Below are 22,118 nucleotides of genomic sequence, written 5' to 3'. Positions count from 1 at the left end.
CCATAAGGCAATTTCCAATGTTACTTTTACAACCCTGCATTGAGGTGTGGAAAAGACCATGGCCCCGATTCACAGAAAAATTAACACCAAGGACACCTGAATTATCAGCTTTTATCTAAAAACCATAGTGTTTCAACTGAAATGAATATAAAATATTTTCTGAACAATGCCCTTAATGGAAAAAAACAAATGTAAGGAATAAACTGTATACTGTATATATTTTAAATATGCCTTTATCATTGTTAGATAAGATCGTAAAAGCATATTTGTGGTACTTCTTTGCCTCTTCGTATTTCATATTAAAGTCAGGAAGTGCCTAAAATTGTTTTTTTTCTTTGCATGAAGCACATGCTTGCCTGAAAAACAAATGGTTGGAATATATTTTTAAGGCTGTTTATAGGGTCATTGTCTGATCTTGTTTCAGTAGGTTTAACCAGTTTACAACCAACTCCACTGGATTTCTTTAACTGTTGCACAACTGCAATCCTATGCAATGTACAGTATAGCAAATGTAAAACTGTTGTCATTGAAGGCTAAAAAGAAAGTGTTTTCCGCCATATGACTGCCTCGCAATTTTATAGTTCTTATTTTTACAACTTCGTATCATATTCCGAGATGTATTACTGATATCAATTGTTTGCAATATTAGAAATCTGTTGTTTACGATATTCGTCCTTGTATAGGCTAGTACTAATTATGCAATACTGCGAGCACCACACGCAATTGGTCTCCACTGAATTCTACCCTTTGGTACATTCCTGGGCCTTTTTAGTTTGCCATTTTTAAAACCTTTGCACAATTAATGAAACAGATTAAGATGCATGAGTTATTTGCTCAAATAAAGTGCCATCAAACTGATATTTAGACAGAAATGGCACTAATCTCTTTCTTTTGATTGAAACAATTTAAATTCTGAAATGTATTTTGATTAAAAAAAGGTCATGGTGGAACATTAGATTTAGGGGAAACCATCCATCCTCTTCATCCGATTCAGGGTTGTGGAGTCTATCCCAGCAAATAACAGGGACAAGGCTGGGAACACTCTGGAGGCAACGCCAGTCCATCGCAGGCAAATGTAAGGAAGTCACTTTTTCTAAAAACATTAGTTTGTTATTGTTAGTTTTGTTTATTGTAGTTCAGGAAAATTTTAATATTTAAGTTTTCCTAAAATGAACTGAGGTTCCTTTTACTAATTCAGAGCAGGTCACAAAAAGTCATGTGTAATGATCGCTCCCCCTTTTTTCTCAACAGTGGCCATGACCGGGCAGCCTGCCATGGCCTGGATTAGATATCGCAGAGAGAACAATGAAAATAAAGCCTTTTCCGTGTGAGGTGTGTTTCAACATTCATTTAATTGATATCTTTACTAGAAATGATTATAGGAAGTCTTACATTAAGAACTTTAAAACAATGTGAAAAATTAAAGGCATGGGAGACGTGACCCTCACGTTTTCTCACAAAGAGAACCACAAAAGGAATGCCCACCTGTTCATTTAATTTTCATCAATTTAATTGCTTAGATCTATAAACTTTGCCATGCTGTGACAATTAGCAGATATTTCAGTCTATGATACTGGATTGAATCCTGAAAGTTGCTCTGGAGAACACTGTCGTAGATGATGCCAACTCCAAAATTCTTAAAATACCTCCTATTTACAGTATGGCAAAATGCCCAGTGACATTAAGTGGGCCTTTGGAGTCTGTTGACTACTGAGACTTTATAATTACATTATTGTTAACATGTTATGCCACTCTTTGTTGTGCAAAAATCTTTTACAGTAACTTGTAAAGAGCCACTTGTGTATGGGAAAGCAATAAGTGACCGGCTTTTTCTATGCTTTTAGAGGTTTTAGAGTCATCCATAGCTGAAGAGATCAATTGATTCTCCCACTTTGCCGTTTCAGTTTCAAATCAGTTAATGACTTAAGACCTCTTAGAGCCGCCTGGTGTTGCCCTGCATGGCCACTTCTGTTTTCTTTAGCATGATTACTTGGGGAATTGGCAGTTTAGACAGCTTGCATGGAAGGGAGGGAGGAAACCGTTAATCTAGGGAGTACATTGAAAGCTGAGTGCTTTCTTTGTCCAACAATAGTCCTACATGTAATCATTAAAGAATTAGCTGCATCTACAACAGTGAATAGTTGTCATTTCGCCATGGTAACTAGTTTGTGGAGTGTTATTGGCCTTGAGGGAGAGATTTTAGCACAGACACAGGAAAAGGACGTGCATGGTTTCCAGTGTAAGGCAAGCTGGCTGAAGACCTTTGACTGCTGTTGAAGGGCCGTTTCCTCTCCTCTCAGTGGTGAGGTCTCTGCAGTAGATTGAGACCTTACTGCATTCATTTATAGCACAGGACAGTTTTATTTGGGGACATAAACGGATTAAGTGGCACTCTACATTTGCCACATACTGTATGTGTTTATGGAGCTGGCCATTTAGAAAAAAACAACTTTCAAGTTCTTTGTGTTTTTGGAACAGCAGTTGATGTCCCCCGCCACATTTGGTGTCCAAGTCCTCACAAATGTACAGCAGGGGGAAAAACAGAAAAAGTATTGGCTTATGCTGTGTTGCTAATAAACATCCTGTCATCATGATAAAAAAGACAGATTTTATGGATTTTTAATATCCACTTGTGAATAAATGTACAAACTAATTAAAGACTGGATGCAGCAGTTCTTATTACTTTTTCTAGTTCAAACATTCACATAAATCAAAACCATATAACAGTTGATCAAGTTTCCTATGTCAGCTGTAGTTAAACCGCTGAGTATTATACATCATTTAGCAAGAGTTTTCATTTTAGGGGGTGTGAATCTAATCTTTCCTGCCAACCCTTTCATATTGCCAAGAAATCGGAGATCTGCCTTTACCATATTTGCTATGACACAGGAGATGTTTTTTTTTCTTGTATAACCAAATTATTCAAATCACTATTTTTTCCACACAATGCTTGTGTTTTTGTTTGTGCATCATATCTTAAAAGTCCACTTTTCACCTATTGTAAAACATATGGAGCCTGGCAGACTATACTATAGACTCATGCAATCTACAAAGATTTTGATAAAGTGCTGCAGGATAGATTAAAATAGAGAGATTTAGTAATTGAGGGTAATGTATGCACATGAACAATATATTCTTTTGAGAAAATCAATACTGTGGTAAAGTCAATAATTTGCAGATCTAAAATAGCTGGAGATGTTGTTTCAGTAGCCCATTACGTGTTTACATGCAGAAAACAAAACTGCACATTAAAGTTGTAAATACGTGGTATTGAGGTGATCTGAAAGCTGAATTAAAAGAGAAAAATCTAGGATTTTGCATTTACTCATTAGACCAAAAGAAACAACAACTTGGTTATACACATGAAAGAGTACCGTATGAATCCAACCTCCTGTTACTTCAGTTGATCATTAACACCAATCACAACCACAATAGGAAATTTGAGGTCTTTAATTCTTTATTGAAATTAAATATAAAGAATATGAATGTTGCCATAGCCCTGCATGTAAAATAGACTTTTTTTCTGATAAGGAGTAAAAGTGACATGTTTAAAAAAGGAACAAAAGCAGATCTATTGATAGTGTTGCATGATCATTTTTTTATGTGAGTTCCCTACATGAAAAAAGTGTGAAATAGTCTGCCTAAAGAGATCATTAAAAAATCTGATCTCTTTGGCATTTCAGCAGGTTGCCTGGGCTCTGAGGGGGGAAATTCTGCTGATGTATGTTTTAATTGTGGTTTTGTCCTTCACGTACAGCAGGCTTTCTGTTTGTTGTAGTATATACACTGCTTCCAATTGTTTCTGCCAATGCTTTTGTATGCATGCTAGTGGGGTGGTGGTGGCGGTGGGGGGGGGGGGGGGGGAGGCTGCTGGTATCATCTTACTTTTCCCCCAGGGAAAGTCACATGACCAGCAGTCTGTACAGACCCAGGCAAGGGAAGTGATGCTGGCCAGGTTTCTGAAGCTTTCAATGAGAACCACATGCAGGATAGGGGAGGCAGGGCAGTGACTAAGCCTGCCTGGCTTAGAAGAACAAGACCGCTGAAAGATTCCCTCCTGACATTTTCACCAGGCAGCGCAGGAGAGAGGACCTCAGAGGAAGCGCGTCTTTGAAAGAGAGGGAGAGAAAGGAAAAAAAAAACCTAAAGATCCTTCCTGGAAACTTCACACCACTCTTCGGGATTGTACAAGAAGAAAGGCTCCTTTTATAAACTGTGAAACGAGAGCTGTTTCACTCTGGGCTTTTTGTTCTGGTTAAAAAAAGTAAAGGGCTTCAGCAAAAGATGTCAAGTGTTATCCTCCGAAGAAATTCCAGCAAGAAAGGTCTGCAGAACCTCTTAAGGTGAGTTGAACAAAGCATATCCATTATGAATGCAAGTTAAATTTACATTTTTTGTTTAATTTGCTTGAAATATGTGCAAAGTTGAATAAGAAACGTAATGCTGTCATTTCCTTAGCTCTTTGTTCTAAGAAGAGCTCTGAAAACACAGGTAAATCACCAGTATAGGTGGTAAGCACGTTGATAAATTATATCAAATGATATATGATAAATGGTTTAAGTAAAAATTTCAATACAAGTGCAAAAGCAATAAACTGTGATCACAGCACTGAAATTATTTTCAATTAGATGAATTTCTCCCAACATCTTTTACCTCCTACATTTTTAGAAATCAAAGGGTTTTCTCTGGACCAAGCCTAAAAAATGATCTCTGATATGGTAAAACTTTCTTTATTTAAAACAATTTGATTGGGTTGTGGTGAGTAATGTACAGTTCATAAAGGATTGAAATAACTACATTTGTTCCAGTGTCTGAGGATATCCTCTCACCCCTTGCTGAATGTTCATTAGTAAACCTAATTAAGATAATTAAGGATTACTGAAAAAATATACACAATGCAGATTTTTCTGCAAAACTTTCCAATTAATTTCAAATCTTTTTCAAGATGCTCTACTCAGCCGCAACACATTTAGCAGTACAATATTGAAGCATACAAAGTGCTAAGTCAATCTGTCTTTCTGATTCTTCTTAAAATTCCAGGAAAGGAAAGAAAGGTAAACAGAGTCCCTTATCTGAAAACCTATAGATTAACCTCTTGACCTTAATGTAGGGTAATGCTGACAGCTTACTCTGAAAGATTCAGTGATTCCTCAGCTTTCTTCATACATTAATACCTTTAGCGAAAGCTATTTTTGTTTACCATCAATGGCATTAATATTTACCTCATAGTCAGGAGGCTGATTTTTTTTCTGAAGCTGATAAAATTGTTGGCATGCTTTGCCTTCTAGTTGGCTAGACTGTAAAGACGTGTTAGTTTTAATACTTTTTGGAAACTACATAGAACCAATTCCTGTTTTAAAATCCTCCTGTCAGTGAACTGAATGTGTACCATATCAGCAGCACCTTAAAAGTCTTTCTCCAAATCTTCAGACAAATCCTTTCAATATTTCTGTTATCAGTTTCTGCATTTACAGTTATTTTTTTCTGATCTTTTTTTCTATGATTCCCTGGAAGACGCCTTTCCAAGACCTAATTTCTACTCAACAGACAAGTGTCTTCATACGTATCAACATTTTGAAATTATGGTATTTGAAGCAGAGACATAAGGGCTATACACTATTTTTTATTAAATAAAGTATCCTTATGGTTAATAAATATATCAATTTGTTTTATTCTCTTATTTGACTCGTGTTGTTTTGGCACAGGAATTGGGCTTGGCCATTGTAATATCAAGCTATTTAGTTTAGAAATTTCCAGTTTCAAAGCATTCTCTAGCCGAGACCTCTATTCTGGTTATCCTTTCTGTGTAGATTACAGATAAGACAATGATATGCGCTTATATGCACTGTGAAAAAGTGAATAAACTATATTTATACTGTACAGTAAATGCAACCTCCATCTCAAGAGTCTGGGATTCACTTTATCTGGGTTGAAAAGCATTGCTAGAGCAAGAGGATAATGAATTTGATCATTTCGTGGTCATACCAACTGATTTGAAGTAATGTTATATCAACTCGTACTAAATTATCACTCCAGTTTTTATTAAGTTTACATCCATCCCAAGAAGGAATGAATATGCCCTGTGGACAATACATACTGTACCTCCTTTTCAAGGAACTGTGGGCAGCAGGTGTGGTACCATTTGCTTTGAGGGAAGAGAGGAGAGGGTGGCATCACCTTAACACAGTAGCTACTCCTGGTAGATGTTTTGCCATTTTTTTACTGGCTATTGCAGATTTTGAATCCAGCACTTGATGTACACATAGGACTTATCATATTGAAAATGGATAATCGGCTTAAGCGATTAGGCTTTGGCAAAAATAATTTTATTGTCGCTTTACCACATTGCATGAACAGGAACTACAGCATTTTAGCCGATTCCAATAATACCACATATTGAGACTTTTATACAGCCAAATTTCAAGTAAAACAAACAGTTCTACATGTTGTACAGTATCTAAAATGATTCATGGAGGTACTATTCTATAGTAAGTAATATTTTTATTTTTTCCAGCCTAAAATACATAATTGTGGTTCTATATAATATTTTCTTTTAGACTACTGTGCTAAATATCCCTTATCTAGTGATCTCTATTTTGTGTAATTAGGGGAATAGCCAAAGGTCTGGGTCTAGTTAGATTCTGGTTTGAATCAGTGCAATGCTGGGTCTGCCTTGCATCTGTTTATCTTAACCCTGCAAGTGATCACTGATGTCAGAGGTAAAACATTAAAGATAAGGACATAAAGCCCTCTCTGATATTTGTTTTCCTCTTTGACCCAGTATCAGTGCTGTTCTACATTAGGCATTGCTCAATCCTGGTCATTTAATCCAACTCCCTTCACTTGCAGTGTCCCTACTGTTTATGATAATGGTGAGATAAGACACAAAGGAATGTGGTGGGTTTTAGTGGCTGACAGGAAGGGACAATAAACTTTCAGAATACTTGCATCCTTCAGCAGAATTTTCTACCAAGGTCTGTCAGTTTTGGAATCGGGCAACACAAATAGTCTGGGACATTCCTTGCTTACCTTTCAACAGAACATTATAGAAAAGGTTTGTTTGCTTTGTGTTTGTGGAACATCTGTGTTAAAGCACACACTAGGCCACATGGAGATTATTAATTTTGTGAAAATAGAGGCTCATCTTAAATTTTGTGTTTTCCGTTTACCTGCATTATACTTTTCAAAATATAGTAGCAGTAGTTTTTAATAACAAAGTACAATATTTGAGGTTTGTTACACTATAGTATTTGTGGACAAATAGTGATTATTTATATATGAAATTATTTAAGGATTCCAGAGACATGTATTCATAAAATCCATGGACCCCCCCCTCCCCCAGACCCCATAAAAAAATTTAGACGCCTTGATTTGTATATGGAACTAATGTGTACATTTGGTATCATCCTGTTTATTAAATAAAAGCAAAACAGGGTGAGCTGTTTGGAATATATAATAAACAAATGTAACCACAGACGGTTACTGCAGAAAGATTGTTCAAGCTCCACATAAAAACCAACAGCAGTGAAAAGTGGTGATACTTCTTAAACGTACCTGCTTGCGCCCTAAGGGTAGGTTTTTGTACAGATAGACCGGGGAGCAGTAACATTATTTTAATATGAGTATTAAGGGAAACTTACAATGGTTTCCAAACCAGACACGTGGTTATAGAAATATTATTGGGGGGTGTAAAAAGTATGGCAGACTCTTACTGTACATATGACCTTTGTGAAACATTATTGCTTATTATGTAAGCCAAATGCTTGTAATCCAGATAATATTCTAAAACAGTGTTCTCTGTTGACTCTGCAGTCATCCAAGTTGCTGTTTCCCCAATATTAAGTCTGCATAAAGTTAAAATTGTACACAAGATAATTTAATAATTAGCACAGGGATCTCATCATATATAAAACACAAACAGAAAAGCCAATGGAATTTTGAGAACCCTACAGATTGCCGTTGAACCCTACAAACCCTGGGGCAGTAGGAAATGAGGTCTGATCCAGTTGTACACTGGCGCATTCTCAGTCATAGTGCAATGATTAACTCCCGGGTTGTTTAAAAAAAACTCTCGTGTACACACTGGATGCACTTACAACAAACAATCACAATTTCAATGCAACATTAAATATTTACAGCTTTGAAAGAATGTTTTAACAGAAATGCAAAGGTATAATATATGGCATTTAACCTCTTTGTATTTCTTGGTGACAATTATTAATGAATAATTAACAATTATTCTTTATGCAGCAATTAATAATCAACCTATCTGAGTATGGTACTATTGAGACTGCGATTACTTTGTGATTTGGAAACTATCTCCCACCTCCATTTTAAAAATGTCATTACCTTCTGAGTGTAAAATGACAAAGACTCTGACATTTAAGGTACAAGTTACAATAGTTTTCATAGCTAAGGAAATAAGTAAGAAAATGTTCACTTATAAAACACACATGGGTTAGCCAACTTTTATCACACTAGCAATGTCAAAGCTCAGTGAAAGAGAGGGAAAGTGCTCTAGCAATTTTGCTGGCATCTTTAAGAGCCATGTGTATTTGTTGTGCAATGTTGGATATTGGCACAAAATATTTCTCGTCTGATTGGTAAAAATAGAGCACATGCTCATAATGTAACAGAGTTTTCTTATTTTTTTGAAGGAAGATTGTTTTGGAGATGACACAACAGTTGTTGTTTTTTTAAGGTCGTCTTGCTGCACATCGTTATTTTAACTATACTGGAGTGCTTTGCTAAAACCAATGTCTACTTAATCATGCTCGTCCACGAGTATAAAACTCATCTCAATGTGGAAAGGTTCATTTCTGTTTCATCCTGGAATTAACCTCTTGCAAAAGTTTAACAATGCGTATATGCACTTGATGTGCTTATCTGCCATCTTTCTGCATAATAATCTTCATAATGAAGGATCATCCCTGTTTTTAAAGTGTAACCTCGCTTTAGAATTAGGTGTAATTATTTAATCCATTAAGTGGGTAATGGATAAAGCAGATCTTAGTGATTTTCAGGATCACAATTGCTCCATGACAGCAGCAAGAAACAGAGTGCCTACATGTAGGGTTAACTAATGCATACAGATGGTATAACTTAAATGAAACGGGTCTTGCATTACAATGAGACAAAGTACATCAGTACGTCAAAGTACTGGTTAAAGTATGTCTTTTGTAACTTTGAGCTGTTATGCATGTAAAATCATGTTCTTTGCATTAATTTGTCAAAAGTCTCTTCTAGCACATTCAGTGACTCATCTCAATACTCCCTGGTGAGCTGTTTGTGGCTTCATCAACATGACATTTTCTCTAGTTCAATGATCTCTTTTGTAAATGAAACCTTGTTTTTTGTCTTTTCTGATATCTATGTTACAAAGTTCACTTGGCTTTTCATACAAATGGGAAAAAAAGCACATTCTGGCATTAGCCCTCATGCAGAAAGGACTGCATTTATCTAAACAGAAACTTGTAACAAGGATACCATTGTCAACCTTGACAATCCTGCCACTTTATTAAAAATACTGCATTTAGAATTCTGAAGTTGTTTTCGTCTTACTCATCCCCTTAGAATATAACTGATGTAATACATTTCTAATGTAGAGCAGACTGATGGAATTATTCAATTTAGATCTGAATTTCTTTGTGCTTCATCAAGAAGGTTGGTGTCACACTGCAAGTCAGTTTCACAGTTTTGTCAAGATGGGCAGACTACACTCAGCACTGAAGATAGTGTCCCCAGTGTTGACGGGAAAGCCAGATTACCTTGAGCATCAGCTGAATACTAGAGGTCCGTTATCTCTACTTATCAGATGGCTGGTCTAATAACTAGCTCTTCATCTTTTGCTCATTAGATTCAAAATAGAGAAACAGAATCTAGTGATTGAGGATAAGAGAGTTAGATTTACCCCTTCTGTAGATAATGCATTCTCTGACTGGGTATATAAGAAAAGAAATAAAAAATAGCAGTATTTTGCTTGATATAGTACATTTTTCTTAGCAGCAGCAGAACTGTAAAAGTGATATCATATCCAAGTGCAGCTCCTAATTCCATGTGGGCATGTGGAAAAACAAGTTTAAGTATGTTATTATTAAAAAGTTCATTTAAACTATGTAATGGGATCGGGAGCTGTGTGGAATATTCTGATTTCTTCAGCTAAAGAGTTACAGTCACCCCTCTGCTGCCTGTCTTGCTTTCTTGGTGGAGATTTCTGTGACAGCCACCTTTTGAATATCTGGCAGTCTTTAACGGCCAAACTTGAAATTTTGCACTGGAAAAATAGCATATAGTGCCAGATCTTGCACGTTGTACTGAAGCCAATCTTCATGCTAAATAATGCAGTTTTCAAGGCTCTCCAAGGCCGCACTTCCCACAAAATGCAGACTACTATATCTTTAAACTGGACTGTTGGTGCCTGCACATTGTATAGTAACACATTTTTATCTAGCAGCTGATTTTCTTTCCTTTGTGCCTTCATCATTTACTCCAGGCCCACTATTGGAAGACTGTTATTACATACCTCTTAAAAATAAAAAAGTAAATATTTCTTTGCCAATGGAGAGGATTCAAAATAATCATAGGAGGAGGCTGCATATAAAAAAAAAGATTCAGGTACTTCTGTTGATGCATCATTTGCTTCTTCTATACAATGTGGGGAAGCTATAAAAAAGGCAAACAATATGGCGAAGCTGTCCTGTTATTGAAGCTGAGACCTTGTCTTCCTTAAAGAAATGGCCAGACGAAATCCTTTGTCTACCAACTAAGCTAGCTGAATGGCCTCTCCTGATTTATCACTGTTCTTCTTGGTGAAAACAAGTCTGAACAATAAGAAAGAGACAGATATACTGTATGCATATTATTTTCAAGTGTTATTTTTGCAACTTAATGGAACCTTTTGTAGTGAGTAAAGTAGTATAAATGCTTACCCAGCTCCTAAAATGAGTGAATGCATAAACAACAGTAAAACAGGGTCTTCAAACAGTAACCTTGCTGATCTTTTCCAGCTTGCACTTGCCAAGACTCAATCCTGAGGTGACCCATTTCATTTCATCTGAGCAGTTGCTAAGCTCTTGCAGTTCCCACTTTGAACCTATTAATCATCATCTCCTGCGACACGTAATGTGACACCATCTGGATTTCTAACAATGTGCTGTTTTGTTTCAACTTTGTTCACCAAGCAGGCATGATGGGACATGTGCTGTTATGGATGTGGAGATAGAAAAATGATTGCAAACATTTCCAAGCCAGGAAGATGGGGTGCTAACCTGCACCTAACGTTTTGAAACCGCTTTTGTAATTAGTCGTGTATAATTTTAGTTTTGTAGAGAGATTCACACACGTACTGCATTTAAAATCAGCCTCTCTGGTTGTGTAGTTCACAAAGAAATTGGTTAGTTTGCTTTTTAATTCTAGAAGCACAAGAAATGATCAACATGCCCATTTGAATATTGTATTTGCTCATTGTGAGTCGTGCTCTTACACTACGCAAATATTTTCCAGGTTTCTTGTGGCATGTCTGTCTTGACTATGGTCTGTCTCCTTGAACAGTCAGTACAGCTCTTTACAAAGGCCTTGCTGAATACTTTCAGTCATTCCATGGAGCATGACAAAGCTGTGTGAATTCAGCTGCCTTTGGGGAAGGTCCTTCACTTCCAGAACTGTCCCACAGGTCCTGAATGTGCGGTTTGTGAAATCTGCCTCTCCAAACCTCAACCTAATTACAGCTGCGACGCAACCTTTTAACCTCTCCCCTTTTTTTTACTCTTCGCTGTGCCAATGCAATGATCTAATTCAGTGGTTAGGACAGAAGAGGAACAGGGCAGAGCACTTGTAGCTCAAAAGTGAAGATTTAACAGTAATTCCCTGCCTCGATCCTTTGCTGTGCAAAATGAACATTGTTTCTGAACTTCCAAAAGCCAGCACCAAGGCAGCATCCTCTAATGATTAGGGGGTCTGAAATCTGAGTTTCCAGGACTCATAACAACTGCATTAGTGACCAAAATGTGTTTAGTCAACAGTACACAGTAAACATTACCTGATTCCTATTGCTTTCCTATTCCAGGCATGGGAAGTGATAAAACATTTCAATATGACTCTAGATGTGAATAAGAAAACCAAAACTACTGTTGCTAGAGCTACTAACATCTGTGCAGAGGATACACAGACAGCACTTATAATATTCTGCCATGGTTTCTTCCTTTATCTTTTGCAATGACTGCCAAAGTCAAATAATATTCAGATTTAAGTAACACTGAAACCCCAGGAGACTCATGAATGCATGTTAAAAGTATTTGTGATAATAAAAAAAACCCCATAATGAATTGCCTTTGTTTTTTCACCTCCACTTTGATCTATTTCAAAACTGTAAATATTTATTACTAAACCCAGAAAGTAACAATCTAAAATGAAGTGGCTTGGCTATTTCAATACTCTCAACACTGACTGTGAGTAGCTCTAGCAGGAGTTCTGGTTTTTCTTCTGTATTAGACTCCAAATAATATGAAGCATCCTTATACAGTACTTCGTGTCTCCCTAGAAGCTCAGATTTGAAATTCCATTATTTCTAAATCATATAGACTATATATTCGTGTATTCATAAATTGGTATAGATGTTGTAGCTGTTGAAAGCAGCTACAGTCCTTGAATTTATCTTGTGTTGGTTGCCTGTTTATTCATAAAACAAATGACAGTTTTAATACACAAATCATAAAAAACAAAGGAACTGAGAAACCATAATTGCACACCACTTATGTAATCATATCCAGTATACACTGTATTGTGCTGTATCCAGTATTGTGTGAAATATCTTTCCTAAGCCGGCTTTAGTATTGCTGAAGATCTCCTGAAAGTTTTGAAATGAAAGCTGCAATATTGTGCTTAGCTCTTGGATAACGCTGGTGAGAAAGACTGCAGACTAAATCTAATAGGAAGGAAGCAGTAATCACTATGGAGACCAGACTTAGCTGCCCTCTCTAATATATCTCACTTTAGAGGTGCAGTCGGCTGCCAGCAGTGTAATCCTTTTGAACCCCAGCATGAGACAGAGGCTAAGGCTGACTTGCACAAAATGGATTCGTGTTCATGTTTCTAGAGTTTCCAGCATAAACAACCGCACTTGAAATGTAGCCTGCTCGGGATGGCACTTCATTGTGAAGTGGCTTTAACGTGTATTGAAGTGCACATTTTATTTCTGTCGAGTTAACGTGTCAAGAAGCCCCGTGTTCTTATTTAATGTGAAGTGGCTCAGTGTGGGCCCTGTACTCCAGAAAACAAATGCCACAGTGTCACAAATGGCAATCAACCTTTTAATGGTAGAAAATAACACTTTTATTTATTAAAAACTGTAAAAAATGCATAATTGTAAAAGGTAGAGTAAAGTAGGATCATGTGGTATTTTGTACTTCTTTTAGTTATCTGAATTGCAGCATACTTTTGAAACATGATTGCCATTGGTTATTTCACAAGTTCTTGATGCACTGACTCTTAAAACTCAGTATTGCAGACGTTTAGGAAGCACAGTATGAGATGTTCACATTACAGCTTCAGGCAACGTTTCTCCAGGGGATTCATGGGTATGAACTTGCAAGCTTCTCACAGTTAAGTGCGTCAGTTTCTCCTACGCTGTCATTTCCGTAAATCAAAATCCATCTTTAGGAGGAAAAAAACAATCACATTCTCACGAGGATCTCCCAGACAGTCAACCCCGACTGTATTAGTGGGATTAAGTCAATTTACATCTGTTAGCTTTTGGACTAATGCCTCACAGGACAAGTTGCTGCACATTTGTCCCTTGCGTTTTTAAGAATATTTTTCCATTTCGACCAACCAGTCTTTTTCTAGTTTTCTTTACCTCTGTGGATAATTTAGAAAAGGTGCTGTTTGAAAACAGTTTCCAGTTTTACTCTATTTCTAACTCAAAGAATCAACCATTTAGTTTTATGGGAATCATGAATTTCATGTTGCATTGTTATGCATGATCTGATACATTTAAGTTATTTCTGATTCTTTTGCTTTAACAAAAATCTAGGCATATTTTTTAGCTTTCTAGCTCTATAAGAATCTAATATTTTATCTGTTTTACAACAATACAGTTAATTGTAACAATGTAACTATTTTAACTTTATAGTTTGGTTGTGCTCAGATTTGATAACATGGTTTACTTTGAGGATATATATAAAATATGCTTTCCAACAGAAAAAAAAAATTCAATTTAACAGTTTTGTTACAACATTTTTGTTTGCTGAGTCATTGACGTGATTTTAGTTTAGGGAATTATGCTGTTTCTGGCAGAATCATTCTGATTGGTTTTGAAGAATGGCCTTCACAAAGTGTGTTTATTAGCCACGTAAACAGAAAAGATGTTTTGGTGATTCAAATCCTACTTTTGTTTGGAAGTATTCACTCACAACGACCTCTAAATTGTGTAGCAGCTGCACCTCTGGCAACATGGAGTCTAATAAATCTCAAAGCAATTGTTTTGAAAGATGTGCTCAGAGGTCATTGTAAATTTCCGCACTTTTTCATTTCATGCCAAGTTTCTTGTTTTAATGTGACTGAATGGGGTTTTATATTGTTGGCTGATGCCATCATATTAATACTTCTCTGTCGTATCTCTATATGAATGTCTGGAAAAACTGATTTACATGACTTCCTTTAATGTTTTATGTGGCTTTTTTTTTTAAAGAAAAAAATGGAATGCTTCTTCTTGGTATCAGACCGAACAAAAATAAATTATTTTAATTTTCATTTTTTTCAATGCATTAGTTCTGTTCCTCTGCTTCCTCTCAGACTGACAGCACAGAGGAGCATAGAGGATGAGGAAGAGATTGCCAGAGAGCGTCGACGACGGGCTCGAGAGGCGTTTCGAAGCCAGAACTCCAGCGCGGGAGGACTTGTTTCAGAAGACGGCCAGCCAGCCGAGCACAGTCAGTAAGTAATGGGTTAAAAAGAGGTGGCAGCGTGAGGCATCCTACACAAGAGAGGTTACAAATGAGAGGAGGTCATTCACTCCTCCTAGCCTATTGATAGTACTTGATCCCAGGATCAAATTACTTGATTATGGATCAATTAAATGATGAAGGATAATTACTTGATCCAAGGAACTCATCCAGCCATTTCCTGAAGGAAGCTAGGTTATTGTTTTCAACAGTATGGCTGGGTAGCTTGTTCCATACGTCCACACTCCTTTTATTTGTAACTCTGTACCACTGATTTCACATCACGGCTGACTTTAATTGAAGTGCAACTGAAATTGGTTCCTTTTTGAAACTTGTTTTCAGAAATATTTTACGTTCCATTTTAAAATAGTATATACAATATTGAAATAACTTCAAAATGGCCTTGAGCCATGAGTTTGTTTACCCGTTGGAGAGTAAGGGTACTAAGGGAATGGTGAAGGGGCTAACTATGACATCAGATGTTTTACAAAACCTACCGAATACAAATATAAATATACAGTAGCTGAAATAATTGCTAATGTTTCTTTGTTGCTAACTGTATGTTCAGTTTCTTTTACTTCATTGGTATTCTTTTCCCTTTAAGAATTGGAAGAAAGACTGTTTATCTTGAGAAATATACTTAAACCTAGTCATCCAGAGCAACTAGTATTCACAGATTGCAGTTTGCCTAACTTATTAAGTCTTGATGTAAAACAGCTGATGCTGTCTGATTAAAGTCTTTAGGGTCTATATTTCCACAGAGTGTGAAATCCCAAAGCTAGTGTTTTCACTTTAACAGCATGTGCACTGAAGTGTTCATAAACAGAACTAATGGCATGGACTGCAGTAGTTAGTAAATTGCCATGCAACCAGGGGGGTTTGTGAACTATGAGGCTCAAGGATACATCAAGGATACATCTCCAACCACCTGAACAGGGCTGTGATGTAACCACTACCCTGTTTGAAGTGTGTTATTGTGCTTATGAAAAAAAATACAAATATTGCAACACAAGCTACTATAATTAGCAACAATACCAAAAGAATAGATGCTTCAAAAATGGCGAAAATAATGTGGATTCTTTTGGGAAAATGAAAAGATGAAAACGAAAAAATGAAAAACTACCTACAGTAATTCCAATGTTGATATTTCAGATAGCACATACGTCCGAAACATACAACTTTTAGTTATATTGATGTTTAACATGTTTTACATTGCGCTACATGGTCTACTGTACATTATGCCATTTTTAACTCATTGGGCAGTTCAGTACTTGATTGTCTTGGGATTTTTATTTCACTTTTGCTAAATGAAGTACGTCTTCTGAGCTGGTGGTCCAGTCTGCACTTGCGCAGCATGTGTTGTAGAGAAACAAGCACAATGTTGAGAATGCTTGCACAGGGTGAGGATGTTTACTGCAAGGTTAAATGGGGTGGCCCACGGAACATGAGCAGACTCTCTTTCTGTGGAGGAGTCACAGCTGCCTTTTCATTACCCAAGCGCCTAAGAATGTTTACTGCACCACCACTGAGGAAATGGCAGTACGTAATGTTTTTTAACGCTGGCTCTGTATAGCCCATGTTAAAGAGGATTGGTCTTGCATCTTTGTGCAATGCTCATTTCTTTTTTCAATTAGATTAATTAATGACATTATGGGACAGCTGTAACTAGTATGTTTTGTGCTTAGTATTTTCAGTTGCAAATTCAGTCGGTGATAGCTGTATCAGTTCGTCTGCAACTAAGATGGCTGTAGAAAACCTTGTATATTTTTGTGGAATCAGAGAGACCATTCAGTACAATGCATTGTATTGTACACAAAGACCTGGAGTGTTTGAAAGCATGCAAGATGTTCTGTAATATAATTTGTTTCAGAGGGATAAACATGATTTCTTGTAGCTGCAGCAATTCTTTGTCTGAAATGTTTCATAGTAATCGGAACATATACCTGCAGGAATTAAAATGATAGGGAATTCATGTATGTATTACAAGCTGTCTATAAGAAGCTGCCAGATTTCATATAATTTACCATCCGGTAACATTAGGAGAAAATAGAAAACATGACTCTTCACACTTTGGTATGTTATTTGCATTCCATTGGGCAGCTCCTGGAGAGATAAAATGAACTGTCGGGGGCAAGGGTACACATTACCACCTTTCAAATACTAAGGTTTATGGAATATAGTACAGTGAAATGCACCCTGCACATCATTAAAAATATCATGTTGATGTTCCTGAGGATATAGCGATTTGCCCTTTAGCCATTTCTGAGCCAACAACTACTTTTAAGTGATAAAGAATTTTGGGGGTGCTTTTATTCTGAAATGTTTAAAGACTGAGCCACGTGTGCCTATGACGACAATGTTTCTAACTTTCCACCTTGTTTTATATTAAACCTCTTCCACTGTACCAATTCAGCATTCTTTTAAAATGGTCTGTTTCGCAGGTGAGGTTTTCCTTTCAGCCCAATTATTTCTCAAAGCCTGCTATGACAACGTCAGCACCCTCATAAAAAAGTGCTGTGACAAGTCTAAACAGTCACCACTGTTTACCAATGCCTCTAACCACTTTTTTACCTTCGGTATGAGGTAATCAGGTGTAACTGAACGTTGCTTCATTTCTTTCATCGGTATAGTTACCTCACACTAGGCCATGTGATGTAGAAAAAAGACTCCAAAAACAGAAACATCTGTTTCCCTCATTGCTTTTGATGTCTGGGTGGTAGTGTTAATTGATGAACTCATGCTACAGTATATAACAGCTAAGCAGGTCTTTAAAAAACTGCACCTCATCCTGTTTCTCATTTCCACTAGTGTGGATTTACAGCAGTAGCCGAATTATAGGTACCTGTATGTGGGAGAAAGAGACAGACAGACTAGTCCTGCTGCCAATCAAGTGATGCGGTGATAGAGCCTGTACAGGCTCGTTCTCCTGTGTATTCGAGGAGAGGCTGTTAAGTATCTCAGTTACTGAATTCACATTGCCTCCCTTAGTACAGTATATTTGTTTGCGATTTTTATTCCATGACTAATAGTGGTAATTTGGTTCTGTTTTGTTCTTTTAAGATCTACATAAACCTTTGAGCTCAAAAGCCTCCTCCATTCTGTTTGCTTCTCCAACCTACTGTACCCTGAAGTTGTAATAAAATTCTCTTTCATGGGGTTTTCGTGCTCTTTATTTAAAAAAAAAACATTTGAAGTGCATCATTGTGTTATCTGAAGTGGTATTCTGTAGTGCTATTAGCAGACTGTGGGCTTCTCCGGTTTTAATATACTGTAATATTTTTAATTTCTAAAGATGATTAAGCGCTGTAATTCTTTAGTCCTTTGAATTTTTACCATTACATTGCACCCCAGGGTGTAATTTGTTTAAATACAGATGGTAATGAAGAGTGTTATCTTTTTGATAAATGAAATTAAGGTTTGGTATGTGTTCCAGGTATCATTATAAAGTAAATCATAGTTCAATCTTTCTTCTAACCTCCCAATGTGTTTTCTGCTTATTCTGATTTTAAAATGTTTTGCATTTTCTGTAATTCTTTAAAATATTTAATGGCTATTTGCTTCTTTGAAGGTCTACCATGTCAGTGTCAGCTATTTCGTTTTTTTTATTTGTATTGCCAGCATTTGTTCTTCAGAAAACATTTTGACAGAATGAAGTGTGCACATTATGCCTTTTTTTCTGTTTTTTGTTATTATTTCATTATTAAACTGATATTTTACATGCTTTTGAAAAATATTGTAGGCAACTGAAATACCATTGGTAAGGGTTCTATTTGGCTTATTAACAGTGTATAGAATGATTGTGGTTTTCAGTGCTGCTAGAATTGGCACTGAGTGGGTGTAGAAGCAGCTCTTAAACCACTTAAGGCTGGATGACACTGCTAGTGTAGGCAGTCTCTCTTGTTTACCATATAAATCAAGTGGGGTCTGAGATCCAGGAGTTCACAAACCCGCCCGTGTATTTCGAATAGAGTGAAAAAGGTTATTTAGCACTTGTGTGTGAATGGAAGATCAGATCTAAAATGAGGCCCAAATAAAATTTGTCACACATAGGGGCAGGAGATTTCAATTGCAAGTAACTCATAATCAGACATTATATAAAGCAGACGCCATTCTGACAGTCTGCAATAGCTTTTGTTTTAAAGAAATCTTTTCTTTCTGTCTGAGCCAAGAAGTAAAGAGCTTTACAGTAGCTTAGTCCCACAACATATTCCTACCCATGGTGTGAATATACATGTAAGTGTTCAGACCCAGCATCTGCATCAGGCCCTGTAGGATATGGTTGTCAGATCCTGCAGTGCTTGTTTGACCTAGCTGGCGTGAGTTGTGTTGTAAATTGTCCGCATAACAGATCTGTGCATTTTTCAAATGCATATAATGGCTGTGGCTGTGTTTCATACGTCTGCACTCTGAAAACGTTCCGCATTAGTCTTTAGCCAAAGCGTGATGCTGAAACGGAGCTGCTGGTTATTTGCCGTCGTAGGTATGACAGTGAGCTGAAGTCCAGCGGCCAGGAGGGGCTGGAGGAGGACGAGGGCTTCAGCGACTGGACTCAGAAGCTGGAGAGGCGCAGACAGAAGCGACTGGAGGAGCAGTGCCAGGGGGCTGAGGAGAGGGCGCCCAGCACTGCACCCACTCTGGAAAGCTGGAGAGAAACCAGGGAGCGAGAGGGTGAAGAGGAGTGTGGTGACTGGGAGAGGAAGGCCAGCGATGGGAGGATCCTGGGGGATGCTCACGGGTCGGGAGAAGGGGCCGGTAGACGGAGAGAGAGGGAAGACCATGAGAGACCGTGGAAAGATGAAGAAAGGCAGGAAGCAGACAAAGGGAAAGAAAAGGATGACAAGGTAATTTCTTTCACTTGTGGATTTTCCAAACAAACAAAAAAGCTTATATTAACTTCTATATAATTATCTATCTAATATAATGAGTGTATATAATGAATTAATTAACTATACTGATAAACACATTTTTATATGATAGATAATGTACAGTATATCTACAGTTCCAATGGAATACAATAAGCAAGAAGAGCATAACTTTAATTAGATGCCAGCTTGATTCAAAACTGTAGTTGGATGAAGAGACTGTAGAAGAAACGGCACATGACATTTTAAATGATAGATTTGTTTCACAGCATAGGAAAAATAAATATATGGAGCTTCATAGTAGTTATCAATCTCAAATGATGTAACATGTTTTAAAAATTCACATTTTCTAAAAACTGCCTTTAATTGTAATTGTTTTTCCTCTCATTTAAATGACAGGTCAAGCTGCAAAGCTGCAGTTAGAAGAACTTAGAGCATTTCTTTTGTTAAGGTCTCCTTTCTTTCCGAGACCATCGTGTCATAGGACATTACTAAATTTGAGTTCTGTGAATAAACAGTCTGTAAAAAAATGATCTGTATATAAAAAGATGCACAGGAGCACAGGAGATAACAGTTGTCGGAATCTGGATTTCCAGGTTAAGGAAAATAAGAAGGAGCTGAAGGTCACATACAAATCCAAAGTCTTCCTGCAACAGGAAGTGAGGCACATCAACAGCAATGGAGCTGCAGCTGAAGAGGAAGTGACATCACATTTAGTTCAAACTAAAAGGATGCAGAGGTAATATACCACAACAGGCAACTGTGTATTTAATGACAAACCCTGGTTTGCTTCAGTTTTTAAGTGAATGGTGCATGGTAAAAGAAGGATGAGGCAAAGAAGGATGCATGCAAAAAATTAAAATTTTTTATAAATAAATACAGTATATTTCATTTACTTAAACTATTAACAAACATAACTTTTTCCAAGTTATATTTGTAAAAATCAAATTAGTTATGTATTTGCTTTTATTATTGTTCATCGGGAAACACCAAAAGATTGCAGAACCTGGGTCCTCCCGAACAGCATTAGTACACGTGTGTATGAAAATTGATGTTCATCCCCTACTTTCTGTATCACTCTAACTATTTAATATTGCAAAAGGCCATTTCTGAAATGCATCTTAATTTGTTTTCAAAGAAACCATATCATATGGCTACAGTATAATATAACATCCTTAAGGGCAATGATAGCTTCTTTCATCATTTCCTTTTGCTCAACATCCTTCCTGAGCGTTGCCCTGTGTGCTCAGACACAGCTGCAACTCTTGATCCAGTTAGCAATGGCAGGACAAAGAAAATCATCTTCCTCTCACATCGGACACAGGTAGTGGAATTTCTATTAAATTCTTATTCTGTGGGCACAGAATTCAAGAACTGCGCAAGCATGTTGCAGTGTTTGCCATCATTTCCTAAAGATTTAAAATGATGTTTTAAGCCACTGAGTGTATGACTGATTTTATTCAGGAATTGATTAATGTGCAGTTCATAAAACAACGTTGTCTTCTCTCTGAACTTAGTGGAAATTCACTGCAACTTGAAATATAATATCCTGGACAGCACTGACTTTGCCAAAGGTGCAGGGTGCTCACTTTCTGTTCTTCTAGAAGAGATCTGCTAACTCGCTATTCAACGTTGCTGTGCTTCTGTTGAAGATCACTGTCCAGTTGCGATATAAAGCTATTGTTTTGACATGCACAGAAAATTTGGGAATAAAATGCATTACAGTGCATTTTTTATTTATATTTAATTTTATTTTATTAAACTTTACATCTACTTAGAAGCAAACAGCAAGTATATTTTAAAGCATGAATTGTTTCCCATGATACAAAATGAAACTCAATATCTAAATCGCAATTTTGGAAGTAAACAGTCTTCTGTGTTATAGTTATAAGGCTACAGTAATACACAGTTTTGCAGAAGTTTAAACATAAAGAAATAGAATTTGAAAAACATGTACAAAGCATATGTACATGTTTGTGTACATGTATAAGTACAAATATGGCAAGTGCCATATTTCAAAATATGTATTTCAAAACATTGCCTTCTTTCTTTTTAAAACAATATACTGTAGCTGTTTAAGCTGTTTAACTTTAGTTAAATATTTACTACAGGTATTCTTTTTTGTTGTAACTGAATCCCACATCAGGAACAATATTCATGTAATAATTGATCATTAATAATAAATTGCATATTGGTTCATTATTAGCAAATGCTATTCAGTAGGTTAATACATTTTATTTAATTTTCGGTAGTCAGAAAAAAAGAGCGAGCCAGGGCTCATGAAATATCAGCCAAGGGCAAAGTGTTTTCAGTTCCT

The 22,118-nt window shown here is 36.7% G+C and overlaps 1 protein-coding gene across 2 annotated transcripts in view; it reads left to right on the top strand.

Annotated features, from left to right (window-relative positions):
* The first annotated feature begins 3,956 nt into the window (after positions 1-3,956).
* lsp1a (lymphocyte specific protein 1 a) overlaps positions 3,957-22,118 on the top strand; it is a 45,389-nt gene continuing 27,227 nt past the window's right edge. The window contains exons 1-4 of one of the 2 annotated variants that reach the window (XM_088934737.1): positions 3,957-4,343; positions 14,791-14,931; positions 19,420-19,780; positions 20,398-20,540. In XM_088934737.1, coding sequence (XP_088790863.1) covers positions 4,285-4,343; positions 14,791-14,931; positions 19,420-19,780; positions 20,398-20,540 — 704 coding nt within the window. In that variant the 5' untranslated portion in view covers positions 3,957-4,284. The remainder of the gene's footprint in view (positions 4,344-14,790; positions 14,932-19,419; positions 19,781-20,397; positions 20,541-22,118) is intronic. The other variant, XM_088934736.1, reaches the window with a different exon arrangement.

Source organism: Atractosteus spatula, chromosome 16 (assembly GCF_055471065.1).
Source record: "Atractosteus spatula isolate fAtrSpa1 chromosome 16, fAtrSpa1.hap1, whole genome shotgun sequence".
In the NCBI taxonomy this organism is placed as follows: Eukaryota; Metazoa; Chordata; class Actinopteri; order Semionotiformes; family Lepisosteidae; genus Atractosteus; species Atractosteus spatula.
Note: the sequence above shows the minus strand (reverse complement) of the source record. Positions and strands in the feature narration are given on the sequence as shown.